Source organism: Sinocyclocheilus anshuiensis, unplaced genomic scaffold (genome assembly GCF_001515605.1).
Source record: "Sinocyclocheilus anshuiensis isolate Anshui unplaced genomic scaffold, SAMN03320099.WGS_v1.1 scaffold283, whole genome shotgun sequence".
Taxonomy (NCBI): domain Eukaryota; kingdom Metazoa; phylum Chordata; class Actinopteri; order Cypriniformes; family Cyprinidae; genus Sinocyclocheilus; species Sinocyclocheilus anshuiensis.
In genome coordinates, this window is record NW_015549605.1 from 3488394 (window position 1) to 3515757 (window position 27364).

Sequence of the window (27364 nt, forward strand, 5' to 3'; positions counted from 1 at the left end):
GCACAAACCATTTAAGTTGAATAGACTGGATTTGCAGCGGAGTAATTTACAAAAATCACCACTAGAGGGTGCACCCCATTTAAGTTGAATAGACTGGATATACGGCAGTGTAATTCACAAAAATCACCAATGGAGGGTGCACCCCATTTAAGTTGAATAGCCGTGATTTGAAGTGGTGTAATTCAACAAAATTATCATAGGAGGGCGCAACCCATATAAGTTGATTAGACTGGATTTGCAGTGGTGTAATTCACAAAAATCACCACAGGAGGGTGCAACCCATTTAAGTTGAATAGACTCGATATACGGCAGTTAAATCACCACTTGAGGGCGCAACCCATTTAAGTTGAATAGACTGGATATATGGCAGTGTAATTCACAAAAATCCCCACTGGAGGGTGCACCCCATTTAAGTTGAATAGAATTTATTTGCAGCGATGTAATTCACAAAAATCACCACTGAAGGGTGTAAGGTGTTTAAGTTCATTTGACATTCAATATACACTCAATTTGCAGTGGCGTAACTCACAAAAATCACCACAGGATGGCATAACAGGTTTACGTTAATTAGAGTTACAGCAATGTAATTCACACAAAAATTAAAATGAGGCAGTGTCAATGCCAAATGTGACCACCGGAGGGTGGAGCCTTCTGAATGAGACACTACTAGTGTCTTCCCCTGTAAAACCTTGCGACAAACTTTACTGGGCAGCTTTCTCGAGTCTCTAGCTCTGAATTAATTGATAAAGGTGAGGTAGGCTTGATTAGATGTTCCAGGTGTAGCTAATGACTGATATTAGCTCTGGACTAGTTTATAGGCCTAGTATATGAGATATGAAATCAGAAAAAATGGGGTCTACATTTTTCAGCTAGTTTTATTTTAATAAATGTCACAATATAACATCATGATTACATTTTTCACAGATTTGTGTGATAACATAATTGGTGTCGGTATAAACGTGAAACACATCATATTTGTCATTAATGTGTCCGGCCAATCACGAAACAGCTGCATTGTGTGGCTTATGCAGCCATTCTCAAGAAGCTGGGTTGAAGTCAGGTGGCTGCTTTCATTCCAGACAAAATCTCGAAACTGACATGCAGTTTTGTGTAAGGCGCTGATCGGTCTGTACGGTGCTGTGTGAAGTCAAATACGACTTGTGTAACACTGATTGCTTGGCATTACATGATGATTTGTGATTGGCTGTGGTGATGAATATTTAATTAGCTGTTTTTGCTTATGAAAAACATTAAATATAGTTATTTGTAGTTAATATAGCTTATTGTTCTGTTCGTCATTCTGTTTAGTGCTGCTTGTGTGGTTTAATATTAAATTTTCACTAAATTTTTAATTTAGCGTTACCTTTGTTGAGAATAGTTTTCCTTTGAACTACATGTGACTTCATGTTTTATTTTGCTGTTAATGCACTGCATGTGCACTGTTGTGTCATTGTTTTAAAAGAGAGCTAGGATTGTTTTTTTTTTTGCGCTGAAAATAAAAATCTTAAATTTATAAACAAACCAAATTAAACCAGAATAACAGTAGCCCTATAGTTTAATGCGAGTACTACATACGTGAATATAAATATTAAAAAAAAAGTTCATTATGATTTTATGCATTGTAAGAAATTTAAAAAACACCACAGCTAACATTTTTTAATATCAACTTAAAAAAATTATGAAGTTATTCTATACATCAAGTGTGTACATCAAATGATATAAACTAGTTTATTAGGCATGTTCTTTAAGATGACAATGCGCAGGGGGGAAAAATGGTATTTCACCTAGTCTAAATGGCCCTTAAAAAACATTTCCTTCAATTCTGTGGCTGACTCAGACCTGCACAGACTCAGTGATGTGAGAGATTATTGTGTTTTAAACGTGAAGTCCTGAGTTTGAACCCCTTTGTTACTTATTTTTAAATTGTTGCTATAGCTACAAATAAGCTTCCATAGACCAAAATCTAAAACAACATATTATCATAACCTCTGTGGCGAAGTGGTTAATTATATGCGTTTTGGTACAAGGAAGTCTTGGTTCAAGTCCCACAATTACTGAAGTACGTTTCATCATTTATTAAGCAATTCATGTTTTTTAACCTGTGCTTTAAGAAAACAATGGCAAGAATTTAAATTAAAAAGGCCATATTTCAACTGAAAGTGGGAAGTCATTTGCTTTTTGGTACATGAAAGTCATGGTTCAAATCCCATGATTGCTGGAGTGCTTTTCATTATTTATTAAGCATAGGAAAGACTAATTAACTGTTAAAAAAAACAAAAAAAAGCTACCTCAGACTCTGAAATTCTGTGGCGCAGTGGATAGTTATTTGCTTTGTTGTTTATAAAAGTCTTGGTTCAAATACCACTATTACTTACATCAAATTCTTGCTATACTTGCTACAAAACAATGCAATACCACAGATTCAGTGGCGCAGGTGATTAAGCATTGTGTTTTAAACGTGAAGTCCTAAGTTCAAGTCCTGTTGTTTCTTATTTTGCTTCTATAGGTAATTAAATCAAATCAAAACCACTGTTTCACATCACAGCTTCTGTGGCGCAGAGGACAATCACTTGCCTTTCATGCATGACAGGCTGGGTTCAAACCCAGCAGCTACCAGGGTTTTTCTTTACATAAAACACAGCTCTCAATAAAACCCCAACTGAACCGAGTTTAATTGCCTAGGCTCGGTAGCTCAGGTGATAAGAGCGTTGAGTTTTAATCATGGAGACCTGGGTTCGAATCTCTCTGTTGTTTATGGTAAACTGTTGACGTTATATCCAACAAAGCGGCCCAAATGTCAATAGTCAGTGTGAAAGCCACGATGGCACTAGTGGCTAAACACACGTTGGTTGCGGACAAGGTTACGATGGAGTCGTGGGTTCAAATCCCTCACCAAAGAAAGATACTGAATAACTAAGCGAGGAGGCAAAGGTGGTGAAACAGAAAGCCAGAGGCAGACTGGCTAAAATACCCGGAGCAGTAAAACAGACTGGCTACTCAGCCATGAGAAACACAGACTAACAAACATACCTGGGGCGATACAACAGACTGACTAAGCAGTCATGAGAAACACGGACTAACAAACATACCTGGGGCGATACAACAGACTGACTAAGCAGTCATGAGAAACACGGATTAACTGGCAAACATACCTGGGGCGGTAAAATGGCCAAGAGGTGGGCGGAAGGTGGAGAGGAGAGGAGTTAAAGAGAACAAAAATTTTAGAAAATATTTTTTTTTTTTATTTTGCTGCTAAATGTGGCCAAAAATGGCTTCCTCATTTTCATCTGCAGCAGAGGGGGGATCTGAACCCACATCTCCTGCATTGGGTTGAGGTCTTATGCTATGAGCTCTGACCGCTCAGCCACACCAGCTCACACATAGAGTGGTATTCAGTTACTATAACAAATAAACAAATTTACACACATTTCCAACAAAAAAAATAAATAAATAAAAAAAATTAAATTTAATTAAATAAATAAAAATTGGCATACTATTAAAGGTACAATTAAATATTCATTTAAAAGCGAAACATTCAGAATTCAAATATTAAAATCAAGATTTTTGCAAATGATAAATTCACACACTTTTAAAATATTTTTGTATATGTACAATAAATTATTATTTTTAAATATAATTCGTATGTAAATATTACATAAAATAACAAAATTTAAAAAGTTAATATTTAGAAATAGAACATAAATATTTTTATTGCAAAAAAAATGTTTCATATTAAAAAATAAAAAATATTTACCCATTAAAAAAAAACTAATTTTGTGTCTAGGTACATTTAAATAAATACTAATGACACACAAAAAAAAATACTATTGAATATTTTAACATATTAAAAACAAAATGTAAATATACAAAATAATATATAAATTACATTAAACTTAAGTAAATATTTATAAACAGAATATTAAAATCATTTTTTGCTAGATTTTTAGTTAAAAATCTTGTTAAAAAACACAAACATTTACACATTTTGTGTCTAGGTACAAATAAATAAATCCTAATCATAAAACTAGTAAAAAACTAGTATATATCTAAAATACTAAGAAATAAATTTAAACAAATTTGAATTCAAATTAGTTCCTATATACAATTAAATAAATACTAATACCAAAACGGTTTGTCTAGATACAATTGGATACTCCATTACATTTAAAATATTAAATTAATATGTAAATATCAGATCAAACAATATATATATATATATATATATATATATATATAAAGTATTAAAGTATATATAGTATTAAAAAATATTAACATAGTATTAAAGCTATTAAAAATATAAGCATTACCTGCCCGTGACCAGATTTCTGTTATTAAAGCAAATGTCTGTCCACATGTTCCAGAACTCTTCTTCCAACATCACTTACCTGCTGTTTAAAGAAATAAATAAAGACAGAAAACATTAGCTATGTGTAGTAGGATGAACTGTTCTTTATCAGTAACTTTGTGTCTTTATAAAACACCTGTGTCACACTCACTTTCTAGAGTGTTATTGGATAATGAACATCCAAAACAGTGTGCAATAATGGGCAACATAGTGCACATGACGAGAAGAACCAGGTATGCTTGAGCATTCCTTCCTTTTTAGGGTCGCATCACGTCCTATAAACAATTGTATGAATTTTGAAGCCTAAATACAATTGGCAGAAGTAAAAAGTTAAATCTAAGCTATACACTAACTACAACATTGCATGAGTTTCTCCATCACATTGTTGCTTCCAACAGCTCTTTCAGTATTTATTTAACAAACATTTTCCCTGAAAAGTTGAGTTAGAATAGTTTGCAGAAGAATAGTTTGATGCCGTTTAATGTCCACAACAACCTTTGTAGTCCCATTTATCACAAGGGTATTACTGATGTATTTTATGTCATAGAATAAAACATGAAGACACTTCGAGCCTGTATTAATCACAGACCTTATTTCAGGCTTTTAACTGAAAATCCATTAAAAAACCCATTGCATCGTCAACATTTAAAAAGTTAATGGTCTTATATTTAAATATGCTATTGAAACAGATCTAAGTTCTACTCATATTATACCAATCACAGCTAGAAGTAGGAAAGACATGAAGCAGCAGAAGATCAGAGCTTCACAAAAAAACCCCCGCTCTATTAACAAACACGAATACAGTCCATTACAGTAACACTACAATAATATGATAATACATTGCTTGATAAAATTAATAGAAAAGGTAGCCTAATACATATAAATCTTATAAAGATAACACAACAACTACTGATGAATTTGGAATCCTAAAAGAAAACCTTCGTATTCGTATGTGTTATTCATACAATATGGTCTAATGACAATTATTTTCATCAACAAGATAGTATAACTGAAATCTCAAGTGTTGTACATGGCTTTCAGCCCATGTCTACTAGCTTTAAAGCCATTTATATACTACTAAAAGTATGCTTTTAACAAATACATGTACAATGTAAACATTCTCTTCACAGACCAGAAACAGTAATATTGCACTACACAAATTTTGTCCAATCAAATTCTTTCTAGAGCAAGTCCCTCCTCCAAACACCACCTGCAAACAGCTAGCAGCACAAGAACTCTATGTAGTTTCTTAATTAGAAATGTCAGAACAGATTTACCTTTCTAGCAGATCTGAAAGTCTGTGGATGTGAAGAAGTGTCTGGAGGAGCAGCAGGTGAGAGGTGCGCAGATACACCGCGAGCAAAACAAACACAACAGAGACTGTCATTCTGCCGCAGAGAGGAGAGCGAGTGAACACTACTACATCAATACACACTTACAGAATTACTTTAAAGCAAAACAAAACGACTGAGGACTTCATACGCGGAAAGTTACTTACAGGTGAGTCGCGTTACACTCGATTCCTGCACTTTACCGCAGTTTGTGTCGGTTTTGTTTGCTGACGGGCGGTAATTGAGAGACATTAAGAGCCTGTCACTAAGCTGTCATCTGCAGAATCTGTGCTTTCATGGCATTAAACGACATGATAAAGCTTCATTGTTGTCAAACATCGAATGGTGTGACGCTAAAGGTGACGCTCGCTTTACGCCGCCTAGTGGAGCGGAGGGAGAACTGCGCTTTTTTACCTGACGACGATTCGAAAGGGACCCGGATGTATTCGACTTAACCGCGAGATTCGCCGCTGAATAAAGCACTTTCTGCTTCCCATCGCATATTTGTCAAATACACACAGTACGTTTCATACGTTTTCATGAAGCAAAATAAACACACTATATTCAGTACTTTATGTACTGCTTACTACAACACATGTACAAAAATAAAGATAAGCATAAGCTGCATAGGTATTGTTAGTAGCTCAGTCTTTTATAGGCCTACCCTGTTGAAAAAAACAGCATATGCTGGTTAGGTATGTTTTGATGCTGGGATGCTGGTTTAAGCTGGTCCAAGCTGGATCCAAAGGACCAGTTTAATCCAGCAAAGGACCAGCTTGGACCAGCTTAAACCAGCAAAGGACCAGTTTAAACCAGCAAAGGACCAGTTTAAACCAGCAAAGGACCAGCTTAAACCAGCAAAGGACCAGTTTAAACCAGCAAAGGACCAGTTTAAACCAGCAAAGGACCAGTTTAAACCAGCAAAGGACCAGTTTAAACCAGCAAAGGACCAGTTTAAACCAGCAAAGGACCAGTTTAAACCAGCAAAGGACCAGCTTAAACCAGCAAAGGACCAGTTTAAACCAGCAAAGGACCAGTTTAAACCAGCAAAGGACCAGCTTAAACCAGCAAAGGACCAGCTTAAACCAGCAAAGGACCAGCATAAACCAGCAAAGGACCAGCATAAACCAGCATCCCAGCGTCAAAACATACCTAACCAGCATATGCTGGTTTTTTCAACAGGGTAATAGGAACTGTGTAGGTAGTTTGTGGAGAACTACGCAAATCGTGAACTTCTGAATCAGTGCATTGATTCAGTGAGTTGTTCTGCTGCGATTAGTCGCATTCACAAATGAATCATTTAGTGTGATTTGTGAACGGCTTTTGTTTTAATCGTCCTTTATGTAAGAACAGTCTTCTCCTGTATTCATTCTGGAGTTTAATTTTGGATCCAACAATTCATTTTTTTAATTTATCATAATTTTTATAATAATTTCAAATTATCCAAATACTCAAGCTTGAAGTTGTACTAGTTACACATGCTACCTGATGTCTGATCTCTCAGACAGATTACCAGTCATATTGCTCACAGGCTTGAACAGAACAAAAATATATAAACCGATAAAAGATATTTGGCCTAAATGTATTTTTGTACTCTGTGGGAAAATGGTGTACTTCTTTACTATAGCCTATAATGTTACAATATAAACTACATAGCTCTGTCCACAGTTGTAAAGCAGAATCCAACAGATCAGAGGTAAATATAAAGTATCATTTACTAACATGTCGTTTATTGTAAGGGACTCTACATTTACTACAACACTACTTAACACTACACTTACTATTATATATATATAGCCTAGGCCCTATAGGCTACTTATGCAGCTTTATTTTATAGATATATAGAACATATCTGAGAACTGTTTAAGAATATTTCAAAAATTGCATTCTTGAAGAACATTCTTACAACTTATCTTAAGACATTTCTTAACTTCTTTCTTAAGTTGTTCATGAATCCGGCAGATGCTGCAGAACTAAAGGTGAAATACATTAGTTTGGTATATTCTATACTAGGTGGCCACACCATAGACCGTATTCAGAAGCGTCGTGTAATGAACCTTTTAAAGATAAACGGTGAACAACCTTAACGACTGTGGAACTTAAACAAGAACTTATATGTACAGTATATGCATTACACTGCACATCGAGTCTAATGACCTTAAGTGGATTGCGCCCTCCTGTGGTGATTGTTGTGCATTACACCACTGCAAATAGAGGCTACTCAACTTAAATAGGTTGTGCCCTCCTGTGGTGATTTTTGTGAATTACACCAAAGAATATTTAGTCTAATGAACTTAAACAGGTTGTGCCCTCCTGTGGTAATTTTTATGAATTACAGTGCCACATATTGAATCTAATAAACTTAAAGGGATCATATGATGCGATTTCAAGTTTTCCTTTCTCTTTGGAGTGTTACAAGCTGATTGTGCATAGATAAGATCCCTGAAGTTGCAAAGACTAAAGTCTCAAATCCAAAGAGATATTCTTTATCAAAGGTAAGACTCTGCCACACCCCCCCCAAATAATGATCTTTTAAAAAGCATCATATGACCCCTTTAAACGGGTTGGGTTTTCCTGTGGTGATTTTGGTGAATTACGCCACAAAAAATCTTATGAACTTGAAGAATTTGCACCCTCCTGTGCAAATCGAGTCTAGTTAAACAGGTTTTGTGTTACAGTTGAGAGGAAAGCCTTGATCCTAGCCATGGTTAAGCCATCACTAACCTCTGTCACTTTTAAAATCAAAAATAATTTTTCAAATGCATTTTTGATAACATAAGAGACTTTACTGACAGACGTTCTTCATGCCACAGTGCACATATTTAGCTAATCAACAATAAAATATCAGCGACAGAATGGCATGTGACACTGCAAAATTTACTGGACAAAGAGCATTTACTCACATTTGGCGCTTGAGAGGTGTGTAATATTGTGCCCCGGCTTGAGGACACAAAACATCCACAACTTGCATTTCTTCGTGTTCTCCACCCAGCACTTTAGACAGCGAGATCTGTGGTAATAAATCTGTTGGTGCAGAATCTTGCAACGATATCTGTTTTAGACCAATCAAGCCCGATGATGGTGGCAAAATCTTACACTCAGATTTATTGATTTATTTGGCGTTTTCTTGTTATTTAGATTTAGTTTACAGACAGAGGGAAGGCAATAACAGCATGCAAGTACAAAGATTCAAGGATTATAATACAGCAATACTGAACAATATACTCCTTGATATTGATTTCTCATTGCACAGTTTTAGGAACATTACACAAACCACATTTTGTCTGTAAACGTTCTTGAGGAAGACTGCATCATTTTATCATTTGTTTCTTTGCAAATCTTAATGATGTTTATGTTTATGAATTACTATTTTATCTTTGTAGTGCACATGACTTATGGACCATTGGATCCAGTTCGTCTGGTTCATCCAGCTCTGCCTGTGAGTATGTGAAATACCATGTATTAATATAACTATTATTTACACTAATACTTTTGGTTACACAGTATGTAGTAGTTTTTATTTCTTTACCCTACAGAGTAAGGGATGTGTTTGAGCACCCAGTCAACAGAAGCAGAGCTCTGGGACATGTGGACAGACATTCGCTGTAATGATGGACATCTGCTCGTGGACAGGTAATGCTTATAATGTGTGTTTTTGGCTAGTTCATGTGTAGGTTACCATCATTTTCTTTCTGAAGGGCCTCTCCTTTGAAAAGCAAATGATGGTAACCTAAGTAGGTGAGGAAGGGACGGGGGATGATCATTTTTATGCAGCTTTCTTTTTATTTTCCAGTCTGTCCAAAAGCATAACCACTGCTGGTCACAGTGTGCGAAGCTCCAGGGGGAGACCATACTGGTATCCCCCTTCTTTGGGCACGCCTTCACACACACTCCACCATTCACTCATATCGCAGAGACCTGGCTGGGATCGAACCAGCAACCTCTGAACCCGTGAGGCAGCGCTCTTACCTGTGAGCCACAGGTCTCGTGTTTGAACTTGTGGAGGAGCTTATATTTCACTGTTACCCTGTGTTTTTTCCAATAAACAAGTTAAAGCATTCAGTTGTGTAATTGTGGTGGTATTTGAACCCATGCCTCTACTACATCCTTGTGCACAGAGAACATGTGTTAGTCACTAGTGCCATTGTGGCTCTCACACTAAGTGTTGGCATTTGGGGCACTTTGTTGGATATAATGGCAACAATTTAACACACGCAATAATGGGATTTGAACTCCGATTGCCATGCTTTAGCAACTGAGCCACTGAGTTCAGATGTGTTTTGTGTGGTATTTTGTTGAGAGCTTCATTTTAAATGAAAAGTAGCATGTGCACCTGCACAACTCAAACTAATTTCTTTGAGACCTGGCTGGGATTGAACCAGCAACTTCAAACCATGAGGCAGCATTCTTACCAGTGAGCTACAGATCACTTATTTGAACTTGTGAAGGAACTTATATTTACATGCTGTATGTGACCTGTGATTTTACAATAAGCTAGCTAAAGCTTTCAGTTGTTTGGTTGTTGTTTTTTTTTATATAAACTGAGGTGGGGCTTGAACCCATGCCTCTTTTGCAGCCTCAAACAGAGAGCATGTGTTCAGCCACTATTGCCACTGTGGTTCTCACGCTGAGTATTGGAGAGACTTTGTTGGATATAATGCCAACAATTTAACATAAGCAATAGCAGGACTTGAACTCAGCACCCTCTACTACAACCATGAGGCAGTGCTTTTACCTGTGAGCTACAGATTTTGCATCTGGCAAAAAGGGTTGCGCCCTCCTGTGGTGATTTTTGTGAATTACACCGCTGCAAATCACATCTAATTATGGTAAAAGATTTGTGCCCTCCTGTGGTGATTTGGATGAATTACACCTCTCCAAAGGGAGTCTAATGAACTTAAATGTGTTGCGCCCTCTTGTGGTGATTTTTTTGTCAATTACATCAGCACAAATATTTTGTATATTTTTTTACGTTAAATTGTGTGGTTCTGTTACAATTTAAAATAAAGTCTGAGTTAGTGCGCCCTCCTGTGGTGTTTTTTGTTAATTGCAACGTTGCAAATGGAGTCTAATGTACTTCAATGAGTTGTGCGCTCCTTTGGTGGTTAGGGTTAGAGTTACAATGATTGGTGATTGGCTGTGACAGACGAATATTTAATTGCTTACCTATGTCTGTTAAAGCTGTGGGTTTCAAATGTTAAATGTTAGTTATTTGTAGTTAATAGGACAGGAGTTATAATTATGTCTATCATTCCTTTTTGTTTTATTTATGTAGTTATGTGTTAAATTGTAAATTAAAATCTGAATTTGTTACCCTTGTTGAGAATAGCACCACTGCACTATACATACTCAACCTATTCCACAAAATTATTCAATTAGGTTAAGTATGTTTTGATCTATTTGTAAAAGATATGTGCAGTTTAATATCATTATTAATTCTTTCATTATCAATAATTATTGAAAACAAAGTGGAGTCTTTCTTTATTATATTGAAAGTGATCATCTAAAATAAAGTTGAGCAAGGGTGTTAGACAGGCCTGAGAACAGAACTATGTTGCACAGAATAAATAGATACCAGTACGAATTGATTAGATTAATGTACACATAAAATGATGTACAATAAATTACAAGGTAATTTTTAATTAGAATTTTGCAATGCAAGCAATTCATGTTCTTTAACCTGTTCTTTAAAATGACAATTCCAAAAAGTAAAAAATGCTGTACTGAAACTAAAAGTCTAAAAGACCATCACATAATTGTTAAATGATTTTTCATATAAAACAAAGCTCTTAATAAAACCCCATCCAAAAATGCATGAACTCTGTAGGATCAGTGGCTCAGCTGATAAAGCATCATGTTTTAATCATGGATACATGTGTTCAAATCCCACTACTGCTACATTAAGTAGTTGCTATAATTGATGCCGTAGCTGTAGCTAAGCTTAAAGTCTTGATGACCCTCAAATAAACACAATCGCAAACTCTGTAGCTCAGTGGATGATCATGTGCTTTTTATATGTATGAGTCTGGGTTCAAGGCCTATAAATTGCTTGAGTTCTTCACCAAATAAAACAAAGCTCTTAATAAAATACCCATCCAAAACGCTCAAGAGATGAAACGCTGCATTTTAATCAGGGAGACCAGCGTTCAAATCCAAGTAATATTTTTATATTTTTATAAAATTATAGGTAATGCCACAGAACCAAATCCAAAGCACCACCACATATCACAACCTCTGTGGTTCAGTGGATAATCACGTGTCTATCATATGTGACAATCTGGTTTCAAACCCAGAAACTGCGGAACTTTCTATTTATATACAACACAGTTCTCAATCAAACCCCATCTACACTAAACTCAATCCTTCAGGCTCTGTAGCTCAGGTGATAAAGCACTGCATTGTAATCATGGAGAACTGAGTTCAAATCCCACTACTGCTTATGATAAATTGCTAATGTTATATACAACAAAACGGCCCAAAAGTCAGCAGTTGAATTGAAAGCCATGATAGCACTAGTGGCTAAGCACACGTTGGTTGTAGACAAGACTATGATAAAAACATGGCATTGAATCCTACCTCGGTGTGTGGTGGTCACTCCACGGAAACAAAGCTTTGACAACAGTGGACTACCAAATAATGGAGCAGGATGGCAAAAGCGGAGGACTCTGGGGTAGTAAAACAGACTGGCTGCAGCCATGAAAGCCATGGACAGACTGGCAAACACACCTGGGATGATAAGATAGCCATGATGTGAGAGATGAAGAAAAGAGAGCCTCATGCGTCGTGGTACTCTTCATAATGGAGGCAGAGGGTGACTCGGGGGAGAAGAATGGTTGAATAAAGTCCTTATTTTTGTTTTCTTTGCGCACACAAAATATTCTCATCGCTTCATAAAATTACGGTTGAACCCCTGATGTCACATGGACTGTTTTATCGATGTCCTTACTGTGTTTCTGAGCCTGGGAACATTGCAGTTGCGTTGCTGTCCACGCAGGGTCAGAAAGCTCTCGGATTTCATCAAAAATATCTTAATTAGTGTTACGAAGATGAATGAAGGTCTTACGGGTTTGGAACGACATGAGGGTGAGTAATTAATGACAGAATTTTCATTTTCGGGTGAACTATCCCTTTAACTTTATAAGGTGAGCCCTATCCCTTAAAAAGGGATGATGTGAGCCAATGCTTTTACTTTTTTTTTTTTTAAGGGAAAAACCACAACTGCTGGGTAGAGGTCATGAGCTCCAACCACTCAACCACCTTCATTTGGTACTGTTTTACTTTAAGAAATAAACACTTTTACACACATTAAGAAAAAAAAATACAAATAAATTGTCACAATTGTCTAGGCACAATTAAATAAATATAACCAGATTGAAAAACATGAAAAATAAGCAAATATTTAGAATTATAATGTTAAAGTCTCCTTCTCAGACCAAACTCTGGAAGTTTACTAGAAATAGAGGATGCCCTGGACTTTATTTGTATGATGGGAAAATTCCACACTCACAAAACACCATGCCTCAATTTGAAACCCAACTGTAAAATATTCACTTCTGATTTACTTTTACTTTACTCATCATGTCAAAGAATCTCCTCCAATAGAAAAGATTTAAACACATCCAATCTTATAGAAAAAATCATAAATAAGTAATAACTTGTATGGTTATGATTTATTTTTTTATTATTATTTTTACTTGAATAATTATATTTAACATGTTATTGTATCCCCCACATGTTCTTGTTCTAATGTTTATGTGAATCTTTCTGGTATTGTTAATAATAATAATTAAAAAAATCAAGATATTTGAGGTATTTAAGACAGAAGCAGATTCGCTTAGAAGAGTGTCGAATGTGCGTATGCGTGACCTGTGTGTGACACGTCATTCAGCAGCTCGAGCACGGAAGTGTTTCCACGGGTCTGCCATCAGAAACACAGCGCTACTAAAGTATTTCATCCAGAATGGGTAGGTCTGCGTGAAATAAGATATATGTTGTTGGATATAATGGACAGTTCATTTTAAAATGCGATTAATACGAACGCTTTTCTGTGTGCTTACAAAGGGAAGTTTGCTCATCACGCATTGGTTCGCCTGGTGACGCTAGTTTGTTTGTTAGCATAGCAGATATCAGAATAACCCGTTATTGAAAAGCTCGCTTTTAAAACATGTTTGACTCTTTTCATAATGATTATAGTGTTTTATTCGAATGTGTTTGGGTGTGATTCCTATAAGCGGCATACATGTACTATGATTCTGAGAGATACTGATCTAAAATGGCATTAGTTCACCATTTTTTCTGTTCAATAATTTCATATAATATTATTGTTTTTACAGGGGGGTTCTTTTCCAGCCTCTTCTCGGGCCTGTTTGGCACCAGAGAGATGAGAATCCTCATTTTAGGTTTGGATGGAGCTGGAAAAACTACCATATTGTACAGACTTCAAGTGGGAGAAGTGGTGACCACGATTCCTAGTACGTGTTTTTCATGATTTATGTACACAACTTTACACATGAGATGTAGTGGGAGCTAATTTGCTATTTTTCGAACACAGCAATTGGTTTTAATGTGGAAACTGTGACATACAAGAACTTGAAGTTTCAAGTGTGGGACCTCGGTGGACAGACGAGTATCAGGCAAGACGTTTTCAATTTGCTTTGTATTACACTGATTAAGAAAGAAATCGAGCTAAAGATTTAATCTCCGTCTTCCACAGGCCGTATTGGCGGTGTTATTACTCCAACACAGACGCAGTGATTTACGTGGTGGACAGCAGTGACCGTGACCGAATGGGCATCTCCAAATCTGAGCTGGTGGCCATGTTGGAGGTTGGTCAGATGTGGTTTCTGTTGCGTAACTTTCCATTGTTATGCTGCGTTTCAAGTACCTTTGTGGAATGGATGTTAAAGGCTCTTCATGGAACCAAAGATGCCAATAAAGTACCTGTATTTCAAAGAGTTTAGTCATCGGTCCTGTCTTTCAGGAGGAGGAGCTGAAGAAAGCCATTCTGGTGGTGTTTGCAAACAAGCAGGACATGGGACAGGCCATGACGCCGACCGAAGTGGCTAACGCTCTCGGTTTACCTGCGCTCAAAGATAGGAAGTGGCAGATCTTCAAGACGTCTGCTACTAAAGGCACAGGCCTGGATGAGGCAATGGAATGGTAAGTGTTTTACTTTTTGACAGTTTAAATACAAATTCTTTGCATTGTATTTACTAATACCTCCTGTTCGTCCACATTTCAGGTTGGTTGAGTCGCTGAAGAGCCGGCAGTAAATGCAAAAGCGCCGAAACATCTTGTAAATAGGAACTTCAGAGACTTCTTATTGGGTGTCCTTTGGACCAATGACTGCGTTCTTCCTATTGTGTGAAGACCGTCCGCTTTTCCAGTTTAGTACAGAAACGTTGAGTGGCATTGAACGGACTCTCCACGAATTAACTCCCCCATTTTGCTTCTCGTCTCTACTGATGCTTGTGTTTTTGGTAAACTGTATTCACTACATTTGTAATTTCAGAAATGTCTGCTTTTTAAATTTAGCCTAGTTTCGGAATAATCACTGCAGCTCAGTTTGGTATTATGTGGGTAGATATTTAAGACTAATGGCATATTTATATTTGCACGTGTACAGGTGCACGCATGGCTGTGAAATAAATATGCAGTCGACACGTATGGCATCATGCATAACAAAAATGGCTGGGCTGTTTTTGCACTTTTTTTTTTTTTTTTTTTAAACATTGCACAAGTTGCAAAAATCCATATACTGACACAGACTCAGTCGACGGACAGACCCTCTCAGCTGCCATGTGGCGATGTATTATTTAGCAAACAGCAGCAAAATGAATCGGCTGATTATAGCCAAGTCTTTCAGTGACGTGCTTTTATGTTTCTTTGCTTTATGTCCTGTACGCACAAATGCGATTTTCCGCTTTTTGGCCTCGTTTTTCTTTAACTGCTTCTTTACCTTCTTTCTGGCAGCAATGTCAGGATTTACAACAGCCTGTCAAGGGAAATCATGAATAGAATTACCATTTCATTTTTACTTTTGTTATAAAGAGGTGTAACCTGGAAATTAACGAACAAATGGTTTCTTTATAGTTGTCTCTGAAGCCTAGAAGAACAACAAATTACACACTTAAGCAGCTTGATTTGAGCAGCATTTAAAACCATGTTTTACCTGTATGGCTTTGGCTTTCTTGCATGAAGCTCTTCTCTGAGCGGCTTCTTTCTGCACTGCGGCAAAAGCCAGAGAGAATCGCTCCAGACCGACCAGCTTCTTCAACATCTCGATCAACTCCTGAGCCAGATTCTTTAGTGTGGGTTCTGAAACGAGCAAAAGATCAATGAAATGTCAGTTTCAGCCACATCGTCAATGATTGAGATTGTCACAATATGCATTTAGTTGTGACATTCTAATTTAGTTTTAATTCCTATTTTGCTTACAAAAATGTCAGCATTTTTGCTACATGGAATCTAAAGCAGCTTAACCCTGTAAAAACCCATGAAATACGTCTGTTATCATGTTTGACTTTTATGGCACATATTGTATGATATAGTGAGAATACAGAGCTCACGCTCCAGAAGGAAAAAAAACACCTCAATTTTATTTTATTTAGACAATTTTGAGAAATTTGTTGCAGTCGCTGACTTGTATGGGCAAAATATAAGATTACATTTTTATCTTTATGACATAAATCATAGCTTAGATCTAAAGACTAATGTCTTAGTAATATAATATTTTAATGCATAGATTTAGGATCAAAGCTCTATAGTTTAACATGATTTTTCTAAAAAATTATGTATAATCAAATAAACCCAAGTTGTTTAAGTCCAGTAAATGTTCGTCTTCTACTATTCTACTAACAATATAAAAGTTGTAGTTAATATGTTTACTTCATACAAAATCAGTAAAGATTTCACAACAAAAAGACACGTGTCGTACGACCTGAAGGTTGATATTTCTACAATTATGCTAAAAGGCCTTTTGAATGCAATGAAGTCCTTTTGCTGACAAGTATAAACTATCAATCAAATGACAGAAGGCCTGTAGTATATTGTGCACAGCAGGTTTTTCAAGTTTTGATCATTTAGAGGCCTTAGAGGTTATAAAGTTAATCTGACTGAGATATACTGTGCATCAATAACCTAAAATAAATATATATATATTTTAACTGAAATACATTTTAGTCAAGGTTTTAGATTTTTTTTTTTTTCCCAATTGTGCATCGTCGTTTTTTCCCAGGTGACAAAAACTCTTCATTCCATGTAGGGTTTTTCTGTTTCTACTGTAAGGACGGTGTGAACGGACCTTGGTCTGCATATGTGCTGTCCAGCTCTGTGTAGAGAGGAGCGATGATAGTGGTCAGATACGGCCCAAGTCGATCTTTTCCGAGATCCACAGCTATGGCTCCCAAGAACTTAAAAACACAAGTTCTCTAAAAAAAAAAAAAAGAAAACGGTAACAGAAAAACTTGTTTAACTTTGCAAACCTTTGCTTAATTCGCATCCCTGAGCTGGAGATCCTCAAATTTAGAGGACATTCCTACCAGTGATCCATCTGTATCATTCAGAGAAGTCAAGCATAAACAGGAAGACTGATTTCACGCCCACCTTCAAAGGCACTTTTGGCGTGTCTGCTGCTTCTCTTTTGGCCAGTAATGAAAGCTTCTTCATCACCCAGAGGAGAGACGGAGGCTTGTTCTCATTCTGTTGCTCCTCAAGCTCCTGCTTCTTATCTTCCTCTTCTTCCTCCCCTTCGTTCTCCTCCATGTTATCCGTCGTTTCTTTCTCCTCACCCTCCTGTTCTTCAGCTGGATTTGTGGTATCAGACTCTGGTGAGATGAGGTAGATCACTTTGGCCACATAAAGTAAGTTCTTCACCACCTGATCAGAACAAAACAACAACAGGAAGTTAACATAATATTAACTTGGCAAGAAAAGTACAATGAAAACTGAAATATTACAATAAAGTTAAAAAAATGTTTACATTTGATACATGTTTACATTTTAAAAAATAGTTTCAAATCAAACAGACATTTTTGTAACAAAAAGAAAGTCTAGAAAATCAAATAGGAAAATAATGAATACAATGAATACAGTTTATAAAGGTATACGGAGTATACTGTGCATCAATGACTTAAAAGAAATTATGATGAAAAAAAAAAGATTTTTGTAAATTTTTCCCCCCAATTTTTTAAAATTTATTTAATTAATTTTTTCTTTCCATGTAGCGTTTTTGGTGACAACAAAAACAAATAAAATTTCATTTATTTGAATCATTTCTGATTAAATAATTTAAATATAATTTATACAAGTAAATAATATATTAATATAATTTATACTATTAAATATTAAAAGCCACCTAGAAAGTCTAGAAAACAAATGAAATAAGACATAAAAATTTCTGATGTTTTTTATAATTAAAAATAATTACATAATATACTTAAATTATTATTAATATATAATTACACAACAAACACACTTTTTGAACATGTTTATTATTTCCTACCTGCTCTCCAGCAGAAATATCCAAGAACTTGGACTGCAGTTGGTAACAGAAGGACAGGACCAGCTCTCTCATCTAACGGTTTCGAAACAAAACATTCATTAATTCAGTCTGTCTTCATGAAATGAGCGTTTTAAGTGCAGCTTCTCAGGGCTCTTGCCTTCTGAGACAGGTTGTCTATGAGAAAAGCAGGGGCCACAGGCTGCGTGGTTTTACTCGTTCTCCTGAGAGCTCCATAAGGCCAAGAGCTCCTCTGGTTTACGAGCAGCAAACAGCAAACCAAAGATCTGAGACGCCATCAGCCAGTTCCAGCAATGAGGGTAACGGAGATGGGAATCAATATGACCTGGAGAGAGAGAGAGAGAGAGAGAGAGAACATGAAGCATCTCAGGTTCATAAGTGCAGGTTTATTAATACACTGACTCGATTTATCTGTACGTGTTCATACTCCAGATGCTGTTGAGCAGGTCTGCGGGTTTGTGGAGCTCCAAAAAGCTGCATTCTTTGATGAGTTTGACGACGAGCGTGAGGTAACAGAAGAGCAGTCTGTCTGCAGCCTTCTCATCCTCCTCTTCCTCAATCTGATCAATCATATCATAGCCATTATCAATGCAAAAAGACTCAAACATGCAAAATAAGTCTACATACTATGAAACTCTGCACTCACGTCCTCAAAGTTGGAAGCATGGATCTCTTTCTCAATGAGAGGTATCAGGACGTCCAGTCTCCGGTTGAACTTTTCCCCTTCAAATTCCACAAACAGCCCACAAACCTGAGCTCCAAGTCGCCTCAGAGCCACCTACAAAAGCCCAAACCGTTATGACCAAAACACATTTTAAGCAGACTTTTTCACCTTTCAGTTTTCCTACTCACCTTCTCGCCCGTAAGCCAGGTGTTAACCAGGTTAAACATGGAATTTTGATGCTGCAAATCCAGCTGACTCAGCAGAGACTTGATGGCCAGAGCCGTCATTTTCTTACAGGTTGCAGAATCATCGTTCAACATGGCCAACGATAAAGGCACAAAAAACAAACCGCAGTGCTCATGCAATAGAGCCTGTGAACAAAAACACAATTATCTTACTGTATTATAAACACCAAGTATAGAATAATCTGCATAATGTAAAGCATTTCCAAGTCAAACGGAATATTCAGGAAAAAATGTAGAATGGGACCTTAATTCATCCAACAGAAATTCACTAGATCATGCCAGAGAATGGAGCAAGGATTTATTTGTTGAACAATAAAGTGGGATTTAAGCCATTAACTGAAAAAGAAAATCGTTCCAGAGGCAAACCAAGTTTTTGATCATTTTCTTTCTTCAAAATAACTTGCTCTGCACAAGGAATGCACATGAATGTATGCAGTGTTCATTATAAAACATTAAAAACATTCTGGTTCCTTGTTCCCCAATTGTAAGCCACTTTGGATAAAAGCGTCTACTAAATGAATAAATGTAAATGAAATAAAATACATTTGAACTAGGACTGTCAAATCAGTAAATCTCAATTAATTGCATCCAAAATAAAAGTTTGTGTTTGCATGATATGTGTGTACTGTATATAAATACAGACACGTATATATTTGGGAAATATATATGATTTATGTTCTAAATATGTTCTAAATATATATTGGGTATATTTCTTGAACATGTATGTGTGTGTATTTATATATACATATATACACACAGTACACACCACATATCATGTAAACACAAACTTTTATTTTGGATGTGATTAATCACAATTAATTGATTTGACAGCCCAAATTTTAATTTAAAGAAAATATATATGTAAAACATTTTGGCAAGGCAACGCTTTTCATTTTCGTGTAGTCCTTGAAATAATATACATTTTAACTTAAATAAAATATTTTGTAACAATAACTATTGTCTAGTTGGCAAGGCAACATTTTTAATTTCCGTGCAGTTAAACTACTACTAAAAAACTAAATAAAAATGAACAAAAACTATATATATATATATATATATAGTATATACTATATATATATATATATATATATTTTTTTTTTTTTTACTCTAAATCAAAATTAGAAATGAAAACAGAAAATATAAAAATTCATTTAAAATATTAATAAAAACTACAATAGTATCTCATTGATACTACAATGTTAATATTAGTATTGCATGACCATTTCGGACTGTTTTTGTTACAGTACCTGAGGAAATTTCTGGAAAATGAAAGCCATCAGCTCCAGGGCAGACTGTCTCCCAGTGTCATATTCATAACTGAGAAGAGAATCAGAAAACAAATATTTGAATTTGCCTGACATGAAGGAAATAATTCACATCTGCCTGTTAATAATCAGCTGCTCTAAACTTACGTAAGCTGAGCAACTATGAAGTCAAAATGTTTCCTGAGTTTCTTGCCCAGTGGATAGTCCGTCAGGTACTTCAGATAGATCTGCAGTCACAGCAGAGGACAGATATTAGTCTGATGATAGTCCTGACATGCATAAACCTGGATGATGATGATGAAGACTGCAGTATCCTGACTGACCTGTCTGCAGCGCATGCGGACCTGTTCGTTTGACCCGTCGATGGCAAACTTGGCTACCTTTTTCATAACATCCTCCATCTCCGGCACCACCAGCTTCCTGGAGAGAATCGCCTGCAAGACAAACAAACCATTCATTTCCATGATGCTGCCATGATTACTGGAGGAGGATTTCTAAAAACCTTTTTGATTAACACTGATTCACTAATGAATCATCAGTCTGACTCACTGAAAAAAAGAGCTCACATCATTTTACTCACATCAATTTTACTCTATCAAGCCAATCACATACTAATAGCAGAGCATAACCAGTGCTATCTTAGTATCATTGATAGACTAATATAATTCATTATTTTGAATTCTAATGTTATTTTTATATTGTCAGTTTCTATTTAATTTCGGCTAAAGTTTTAGAAAATTTGTTGTGTTTTTGTCATTTTTATTAGTTTGTTTTTAAAGTATGTATTTTCTACGTAGTTTTTATTAAATGTTATTTTTTAGTTTTAGTTTATTTAGTTGTAGTTATTTTAGTACTTCAACTTAAAACAAAAAAAAATTGCAAAAATGAAACAAAAATTGGTATTTTAATATCATTGAGACACTATTACAGTTTTTATTAATGTTTTACTTTTTTTAATTTTAATTCAAATTTAATAATTTAGTTGTTTTCGCCATGCTTGAGTTTTTTGATATGCCTATATAGTTTTTAATCATTTTTATAATATAATACCTATTTTTATAATATACACTTTTTTTAATCATTTAGTCTTTTAGTCTTATTAATGTCATCACATCAAGTTAAACTAAATGAAAATGAGAAATGCTGCCTTTGCAACTAAATGAAAAAAGTATAACTTTTGTTTTATATTTTATTTCAGTTAAATTTCATTTTATTTCTAGGAATAGGCATGTTTTTTATGGTTTTAGTTTCAGTTAGATTAGCAATTAGCTTAAATAATTTAAGTGTTTTTATATTTTACTTCAGTTGATGTTTATTTTATTTCAAGTAAGACATTTTAATGATTTTGTTTTTATTTACCAATAATAACCATGAGCATAACTAGTAAAAAGTGCATTCACTATAAAGCGTTGGAATATGCCTCGTCTGACAAGCAAGTATCTCAGATGATCAAGTCAGTCTAGATGAGTAGGTTAAGTTACCCTCAGGAGGCCGAATGCGGTGGCTTGCCGCGAGCGATCATAAATATCCTCCTCAGCATATCCCAGAAGCACTTGCAGCTGTGTTTCTGTTACAGGTTTTCTCATGCTCTTCACCAAAACAGAAATGGCCTATAAAACAGAACATGTCATGCTGGATTATTCACATTTAGACTTCAAAACGAGAACATGAGATAGTGGTCAGGGTCTCTCGCACCTTAAAGCAGTTCTGAACCAGGTGGAAGTTCTCTCCACGACCGGCTCTGGCTTTAGCGTAGTCCTTCAGCAGGACAAAGAGCTGCTTGGTCAGCTGATCGTAATTCTGCTCCACCGCCGGCAGAGGAAACTTCAGGATCCAGATGAAGGCCTGCAGAGCCTCGGTAATCACCTGATGTGCACAAGACAGCTTGCTGTATGCATGCAATTACATGTATGTAAAGAAACTGCTGCAATCATGCACAATAAAACACATGAATGAAACACATAGGCAGGACAGACCTTCACATGCATGGAGTTAAGACAGTCCAGGAGGAGAGATACGAAAGGATCCAGCATCTCCTTTACTGACGGGACAGACGAGTTGATCTTTGAACTCTTCAGACAACAGTGAAGCAACTGGGGAAGAGCGATTTTGGTGGTTAAAGTGATATGGCATCAAAATATTTGTGAAATATTAAGTGGTTTTCAAAGTGTGTAATGAATACTTTTGAGCAAGGATGCATTAAATTGATATGACGGTAAAGACTTTTAAACTGCTACAAAAGATTTCAATTTCAAATAAATGCTGTCCTTTTGAACTTTCTATTCATCAACTAATCCTGAAAACAAATGTATCAGTTTACACAAAAATACTAAGCAGCACAACTTTTCAATATTGTTAAGAGATGTTTCTTGAGCAAAAAAATTGCATATTGGAATGATTTCTGAAGTAACATGTAACACTGAAGACTGGAGTAATGACGCTGCAAATTCAGCTTTGCATCACAGGAACAAATTACATTTTAAAAACATTAAAAATAGAAAACAGTAACTTTAAATTGTAATAAATTGTATTTTTGGACAAATAAATGCATCCTTAATGAGCATAAAAAATATCCGTCACAGAGATTTATAAATTTTACAGACAACAGTCAAAATAAATTCACAACACAATCTAAATTGGTTGCTTGCCATTTAGCAAACGATTTAATTCAGATTGATGTACAATTGCCTAAATGCTGATGGAGTGTGATTTGAATCATTTCTGCTTGAGATTGAACCTCATTTACTCTCCCAGCTGTCAATCAAAAACCAATGCATTATTTTCTTACACTGAGCCCCGTTTCCACCAGGATGTGCATGTTTGTTCTGCTGCTGATGGTGGCTTTCACTCCTCCTCTCTTAGGAGTGGCCGGCAGCAGTAAACAGCTTGGCGGAGGCAGGCAAGGATCTGGAGGTGGACTCTGCTTCTCTCTGGGTGAATATGGGATGTGAAATTGTTCAAATTAGATCTGATTAAACCAGTTCTTATGCATCCCTGAGTGTGTGTGACGTACTTGTTTTTGCTGGTAATGAGCGGCAGACTGTCACTGACGAGTCCGTGGCTGAGCAGTAGGATGGACTGAAGGCTCGTGCTCTGATTGAGCAAAAGTCCCGCCACAATCCTCCTGAGCACAGTATGCACTCGCCTCGACACCTTCAGACTGGCTGTGTTCTCAAGTATCTAGAAAGAGGAAGACCAGATTAGTCTCTTGAGAAATCGTGAGCCTCTTGTAGATGCAGCGCTTTGGTTATTCACCTCTTTGAGTGGCAGGATGAGGTGAATGACACGCTCCTGACCGCAGAACTGGCCGAGAAGCTCATACGAGTCGGAGCTCTTGCTGTGACGGGCCTCCATCACTTTGGAAACAATTCCTCTGATGTCCTTCTCCTCAGCTACAGCTCCAAATAACTCGTTGTTAAAGATCTGCGAAGGGTGCGGAGAGTTAGTGGATAAAAGGGCATGATTGTTTGAAATTATTATTGAAAATATATGTGCCATTTACCGCGATGAGCATGTCCATGCATGGGTCGAGATCCCCTCCAGTCAAGGATGGTTTTAGAACAGAGAGCAAATGGTACACGGTGAAAGTCAAAACATGGACCTGAAAGAAAATTATACGGTTGGTCCAAGTCTTTCGAGTTATTCAAAAAGAGAATACAAATGCAATTCAAACAGAAAAAAACATAAATCTTCTATGAGCAGCATTCATTTCTAATTTCAGATTCATTTTGCATATCCATTTTCTTTTGCAGGCCAAAATTCCTTGCCATAAGTATAGTAATTATGGCATAATCTCTTATTTAATAAAATGCTGTTTTGTTTTCAAATATTATTACATTTTATTCAAATTAAAATTACATTATTATTAATTTTGTCTGGCAAAAAGCATTACAGTATTTTTTTTTTAATATATATTTTTAAAATAAATATTTTAGATATTTTTATTTTTATGACAAAGTTCATTCATGCAAAATCGAGTAACCCCAACAGAACTTCGATAAAAAAAAAAAAAATCATATATTTTTTTAAATATAATACTTTTTTCTTTTCTTTTTAATGCCATGTCAGTTTCTATGCTATATTAATGGCAAGAGCCAGTTTTAGTTCATCAAAAATAAAACAAAATAAGATGTTTAAGAAGAAATATAATTCATTTATAAAATGTATAGTTGTATCTTGAAAAATATCTTTGAAAACCTTTTATGATAAAATAATGACTAAAGGGGTCATGAACTGAGAAACCAAAATTCTCTTGATCTTTTCACATATAAGAGTATTATAACAAAATAATAAAAAAGCAGTTCATGACCCCTTTAAATATGCACACTCAAGTGCATCTAACGTGTTTTTAAAGTGTTAGAGGAATATTTTATTATTTAAAACTTAAAACTTCAATTTTAATCTTTTTTTTTTGATGCACAACGTATACAAAATGGTATATATTTTATATTTCCAAACTGTATGAAACCAACATCACATATACAAAGATTACATTACTAATGTGTTTTGCATTAGATTTTTTAATTTTCTCCTATTTAACCATATTCATCAGTGACACTTATCATTTATGAAATACTCTTTTCTTGCATCATACACTCGCGTGCTAATAAAGACTATATTTTACCTGATACCCCTTCACTAAGACAGCCTGCATCTCGCTGAGCAGATAATGAAGATATTGATGCCCAAGCGTCTCTATGATCTTCACCAAAGTATTTCGAGCAACATCACGGATCTCCTGGAAACGGCTCCTCAGGTGGACACACACTTTCAGGAAGATGCTGCATATATAAACATCAAACTGAGCATAGCGTCACGTTCTGATGTTAACTGAAAATGCTGCACCATTTACCCAATTGTTGCACTGATGAACACTCAAAATTAAAGAACAGCTGGAATATTTGCAGCACAACTGGTGATCAATCTCTCCCACACTCAAACAGACACTTATATTAAGAAAATGAGCAAATATACCCAGGCAAGTTGGCTTCCATGACCTCCTTTGGCAGAGACTTCATGAGCTGAACCATGGCAAATGCAATAGGCACTCTGACCACTTCTTCATCTTTCACCTCCTTAGACTTCACCATCTTGTGCTCGTCATCTCGTTTAACCTGCAGAAATGAATATTGGTGCACAATTAGTTGATGCTAAACATCTCTTTCCACGAGCAAGCATATTTTATAAAGTAACATTTAAGCCCTTTTTAATACCAACCAAAGAAATTTTAAGCAATAAATTAAAAGGAACACAATGTGTCAATATGTTGTGAAAAGTTCCTTCCTTATTATTTTTGTCTCGTTTCCAGTGCAAATATCTAAATTGAGTTTATGATTAAAACAAGAACATATACCTGCCAACGGGCTCAGAAAAATATACTTAATTCAAGGGGAAAACTAGTTTTTATACAACATTGACCATTTTGTTCTTGTTTTACTCACTTATTTTGATACATTTTCCAGAAATCAAGACTTCTTATCATAAGTTTTCATCTCAAGTAAATGCATCTTGATTTAAGGATGTTTAGACATTCATATTGGAAAACAAAACCTTTTTAAGCCCTGCAGAAACATTGTATAAACACATAATACTTGTCTGTGCAATCTATTTTTTTTTCTTCTATTGATTCATTGCAGAACAAGCTAACACCAAACCCTAATGAAATCAACTGAGAGTCTTCAATTGTTGGTTACATCCTTTGTAGACTTCAGACAGCAATAAAGTCCACTAAGAGCTTTCAGTCTGGCTCTGCTTTAAACTAAACTCATTAAGTATGATGTATGAGCTCAGACCTTCGCAGTGAGGCACTTGTGAAGTTTGGGCAGGACGCTCTGAGTGACCGTGTGATGAATGCTGGAAATGAGCGCCTCTAGATCCCGTTCACTCTGTGGAAGACCACTGCTGACGACAGGGGAAACTTTCTTCATCTGACTCTCTTTGCTTTCTTTTGGTTTGTCAGGGCCTTGCGTCTCAGCATCCGTTGCTGTGGAAACAGCTGCTCCAGCCTCATCGGTTTCCATGGCATCTTCAGCATCACTCTCATCCGTGTCCATGGTTTCCGCTGCCTCTTCTTCAGCTTCTTCCACCACAACACTGGGCTCTGAGGTTGATAAATCACATTTGTCATGTTAAGCTCTGTGTGGGTTAACAGGAAGTTTAATGTGGCTGTTGTGCAACTCTTACCATCTGTCTTCTTGTTCTTAGCCGCCTCAATTTCTTTACTGAGAGTCTCATGGTCAAAGTGGAATGCATCAAGAACGGTCAGCAACAAGCTACGCCAATGAAAAGAGTCAGGAAAATCATTCAATGTCATATCAAGGACAAAACATCACAGAAAAAACACAAATGCACAGGAAGTGTACCTGACAGCCAGTTTCTGCTCAGCTATTCCAGTTTGTAAAACATGGACGAAGTGTTTGAGGTAGAACAAGTACTTGGACCAGGTCAAGCGTCTGCACACGGCACCAATAACTTCTACAGCGGCTGTTGTCATGGGTTCATACTGGGAACACAGAGAATTTATTTGTTTAAAGCACAGTCTACTGACAACAACTGAAATGGTTAAAAACCCAACCTGACTCAAGAACAACCTTCAGCAGTTTTTCGTCAACTAGAGCGATCATGGCGTAGGGCATGACGTAATTCTGCATGGAGCGCGATGACATCACAATCTTGCCCTCCGTCAGCTGCCTGGCGAACTTCCTGAGCGCTCGACCCCTTCTGTAAACCTGAAACACAATCAGACTTCTCCATTTTCTGTGTTTTGAGATGGAACGATTAGGGTCAAATAAGAGCACTGATTTTATATTAGAAAAATTAAAATAAAAAAACATTAGTTTCGTGTATTTGTTTTATTAACATTTATCAATATATATAAATAAGTTGCATATTTATAAATAGCATATTAAATAAAAGTTTGATGTATTATTTATTAATACTTTAATTACTTTCTAATTACTAATATATATATATATATATATATATATATATATAC

The 27364-nt window shown here is 36.0% G+C and overlaps 2 protein-coding genes and 1 long non-coding RNA gene across 5 annotated transcripts in view; 2 read left to right on the forward strand and 1 right to left on the reverse strand.

The window, feature by feature from the left end:
- Nucleotides 1-5772: 5772 nt before the first annotated feature.
- On the forward strand, nucleotides 5773-9759 carry LOC107658921 (uncharacterized). 3 transcript variants are annotated; one of them, XR_001630854.1, is made up of 4 exons: nucleotides 5773-5845; nucleotides 9060-9119; nucleotides 9213-9309; nucleotides 9470-9759. It is a non-coding gene; the product is annotated as an uncharacterized LOC107658921 (long non-coding RNA). The 3 variants fall into 3 exon arrangements; XR_001630853.1 differs by having other exon boundaries at nucleotides 9060-9115; XR_001630852.1 differs by having other exon boundaries at nucleotides 9060-9309.
- Nucleotides 9760-13401: 3642 nt separating this feature from the next.
- On the forward strand, nucleotides 13402-15354 carry LOC107658911 (ADP-ribosylation factor-like protein 1). The gene is made up of 6 exons (XM_016447630.1): nucleotides 13402-13640; nucleotides 14010-14147; nucleotides 14228-14309; nucleotides 14390-14501; nucleotides 14657-14835; nucleotides 14918-15354. The coding sequence occupies exons 1-6, from the start codon at nucleotides 13637-13639 to the stop codon at nucleotides 14946-14948; spliced, it is 546 nt and encodes a 181-aa protein (XP_016303116.1). The 5' UTR covers nucleotides 13402-13636; the 3' UTR covers nucleotides 14949-15354.
- Nucleotides 15355-15383: 29 nt separating this feature from the next.
- Nucleotides 15384-27364, reverse strand: part of LOC107658916 (small subunit processome component 20 homolog) — a 26229-nt gene continuing 14248 nt past the window's right edge. The window contains 26 exon segments of the mRNA XM_016447636.1: nucleotides 15384-15670; nucleotides 15848-15993; nucleotides 16979-17105; nucleotides 17281-17553; nucleotides 18179-18250; nucleotides 18336-18393; nucleotides 18395-18521; nucleotides 18624-18756; nucleotides 18843-18974; nucleotides 19049-19231; nucleotides 20353-20422; nucleotides 20518-20597; nucleotides 20694-20804; nucleotides 21852-21980; nucleotides 22066-22236; nucleotides 22347-22463; nucleotides 23159-23300; nucleotides 23384-23550; nucleotides 23626-23793; nucleotides 23873-23971; nucleotides 24995-25151; nucleotides 25345-25484; nucleotides 26163-26470; nucleotides 26554-26642; nucleotides 26733-26872; nucleotides 26961-27098. Coding sequence (XP_016303122.1) covers nucleotides 15488-15670; nucleotides 15848-15993; nucleotides 16979-17105; nucleotides 17281-17553; nucleotides 18179-18250; nucleotides 18336-18393; nucleotides 18395-18521; nucleotides 18624-18756; nucleotides 18843-18974; nucleotides 19049-19231; nucleotides 20353-20422; nucleotides 20518-20597; nucleotides 20694-20804; nucleotides 21852-21980; nucleotides 22066-22236; nucleotides 22347-22463; nucleotides 23159-23300; nucleotides 23384-23550; nucleotides 23626-23793; nucleotides 23873-23971; nucleotides 24995-25151; nucleotides 25345-25484; nucleotides 26163-26470; nucleotides 26554-26642; nucleotides 26733-26872; nucleotides 26961-27098 — 3660 coding nt within the window. The 3' untranslated portion in view covers nucleotides 15384-15487.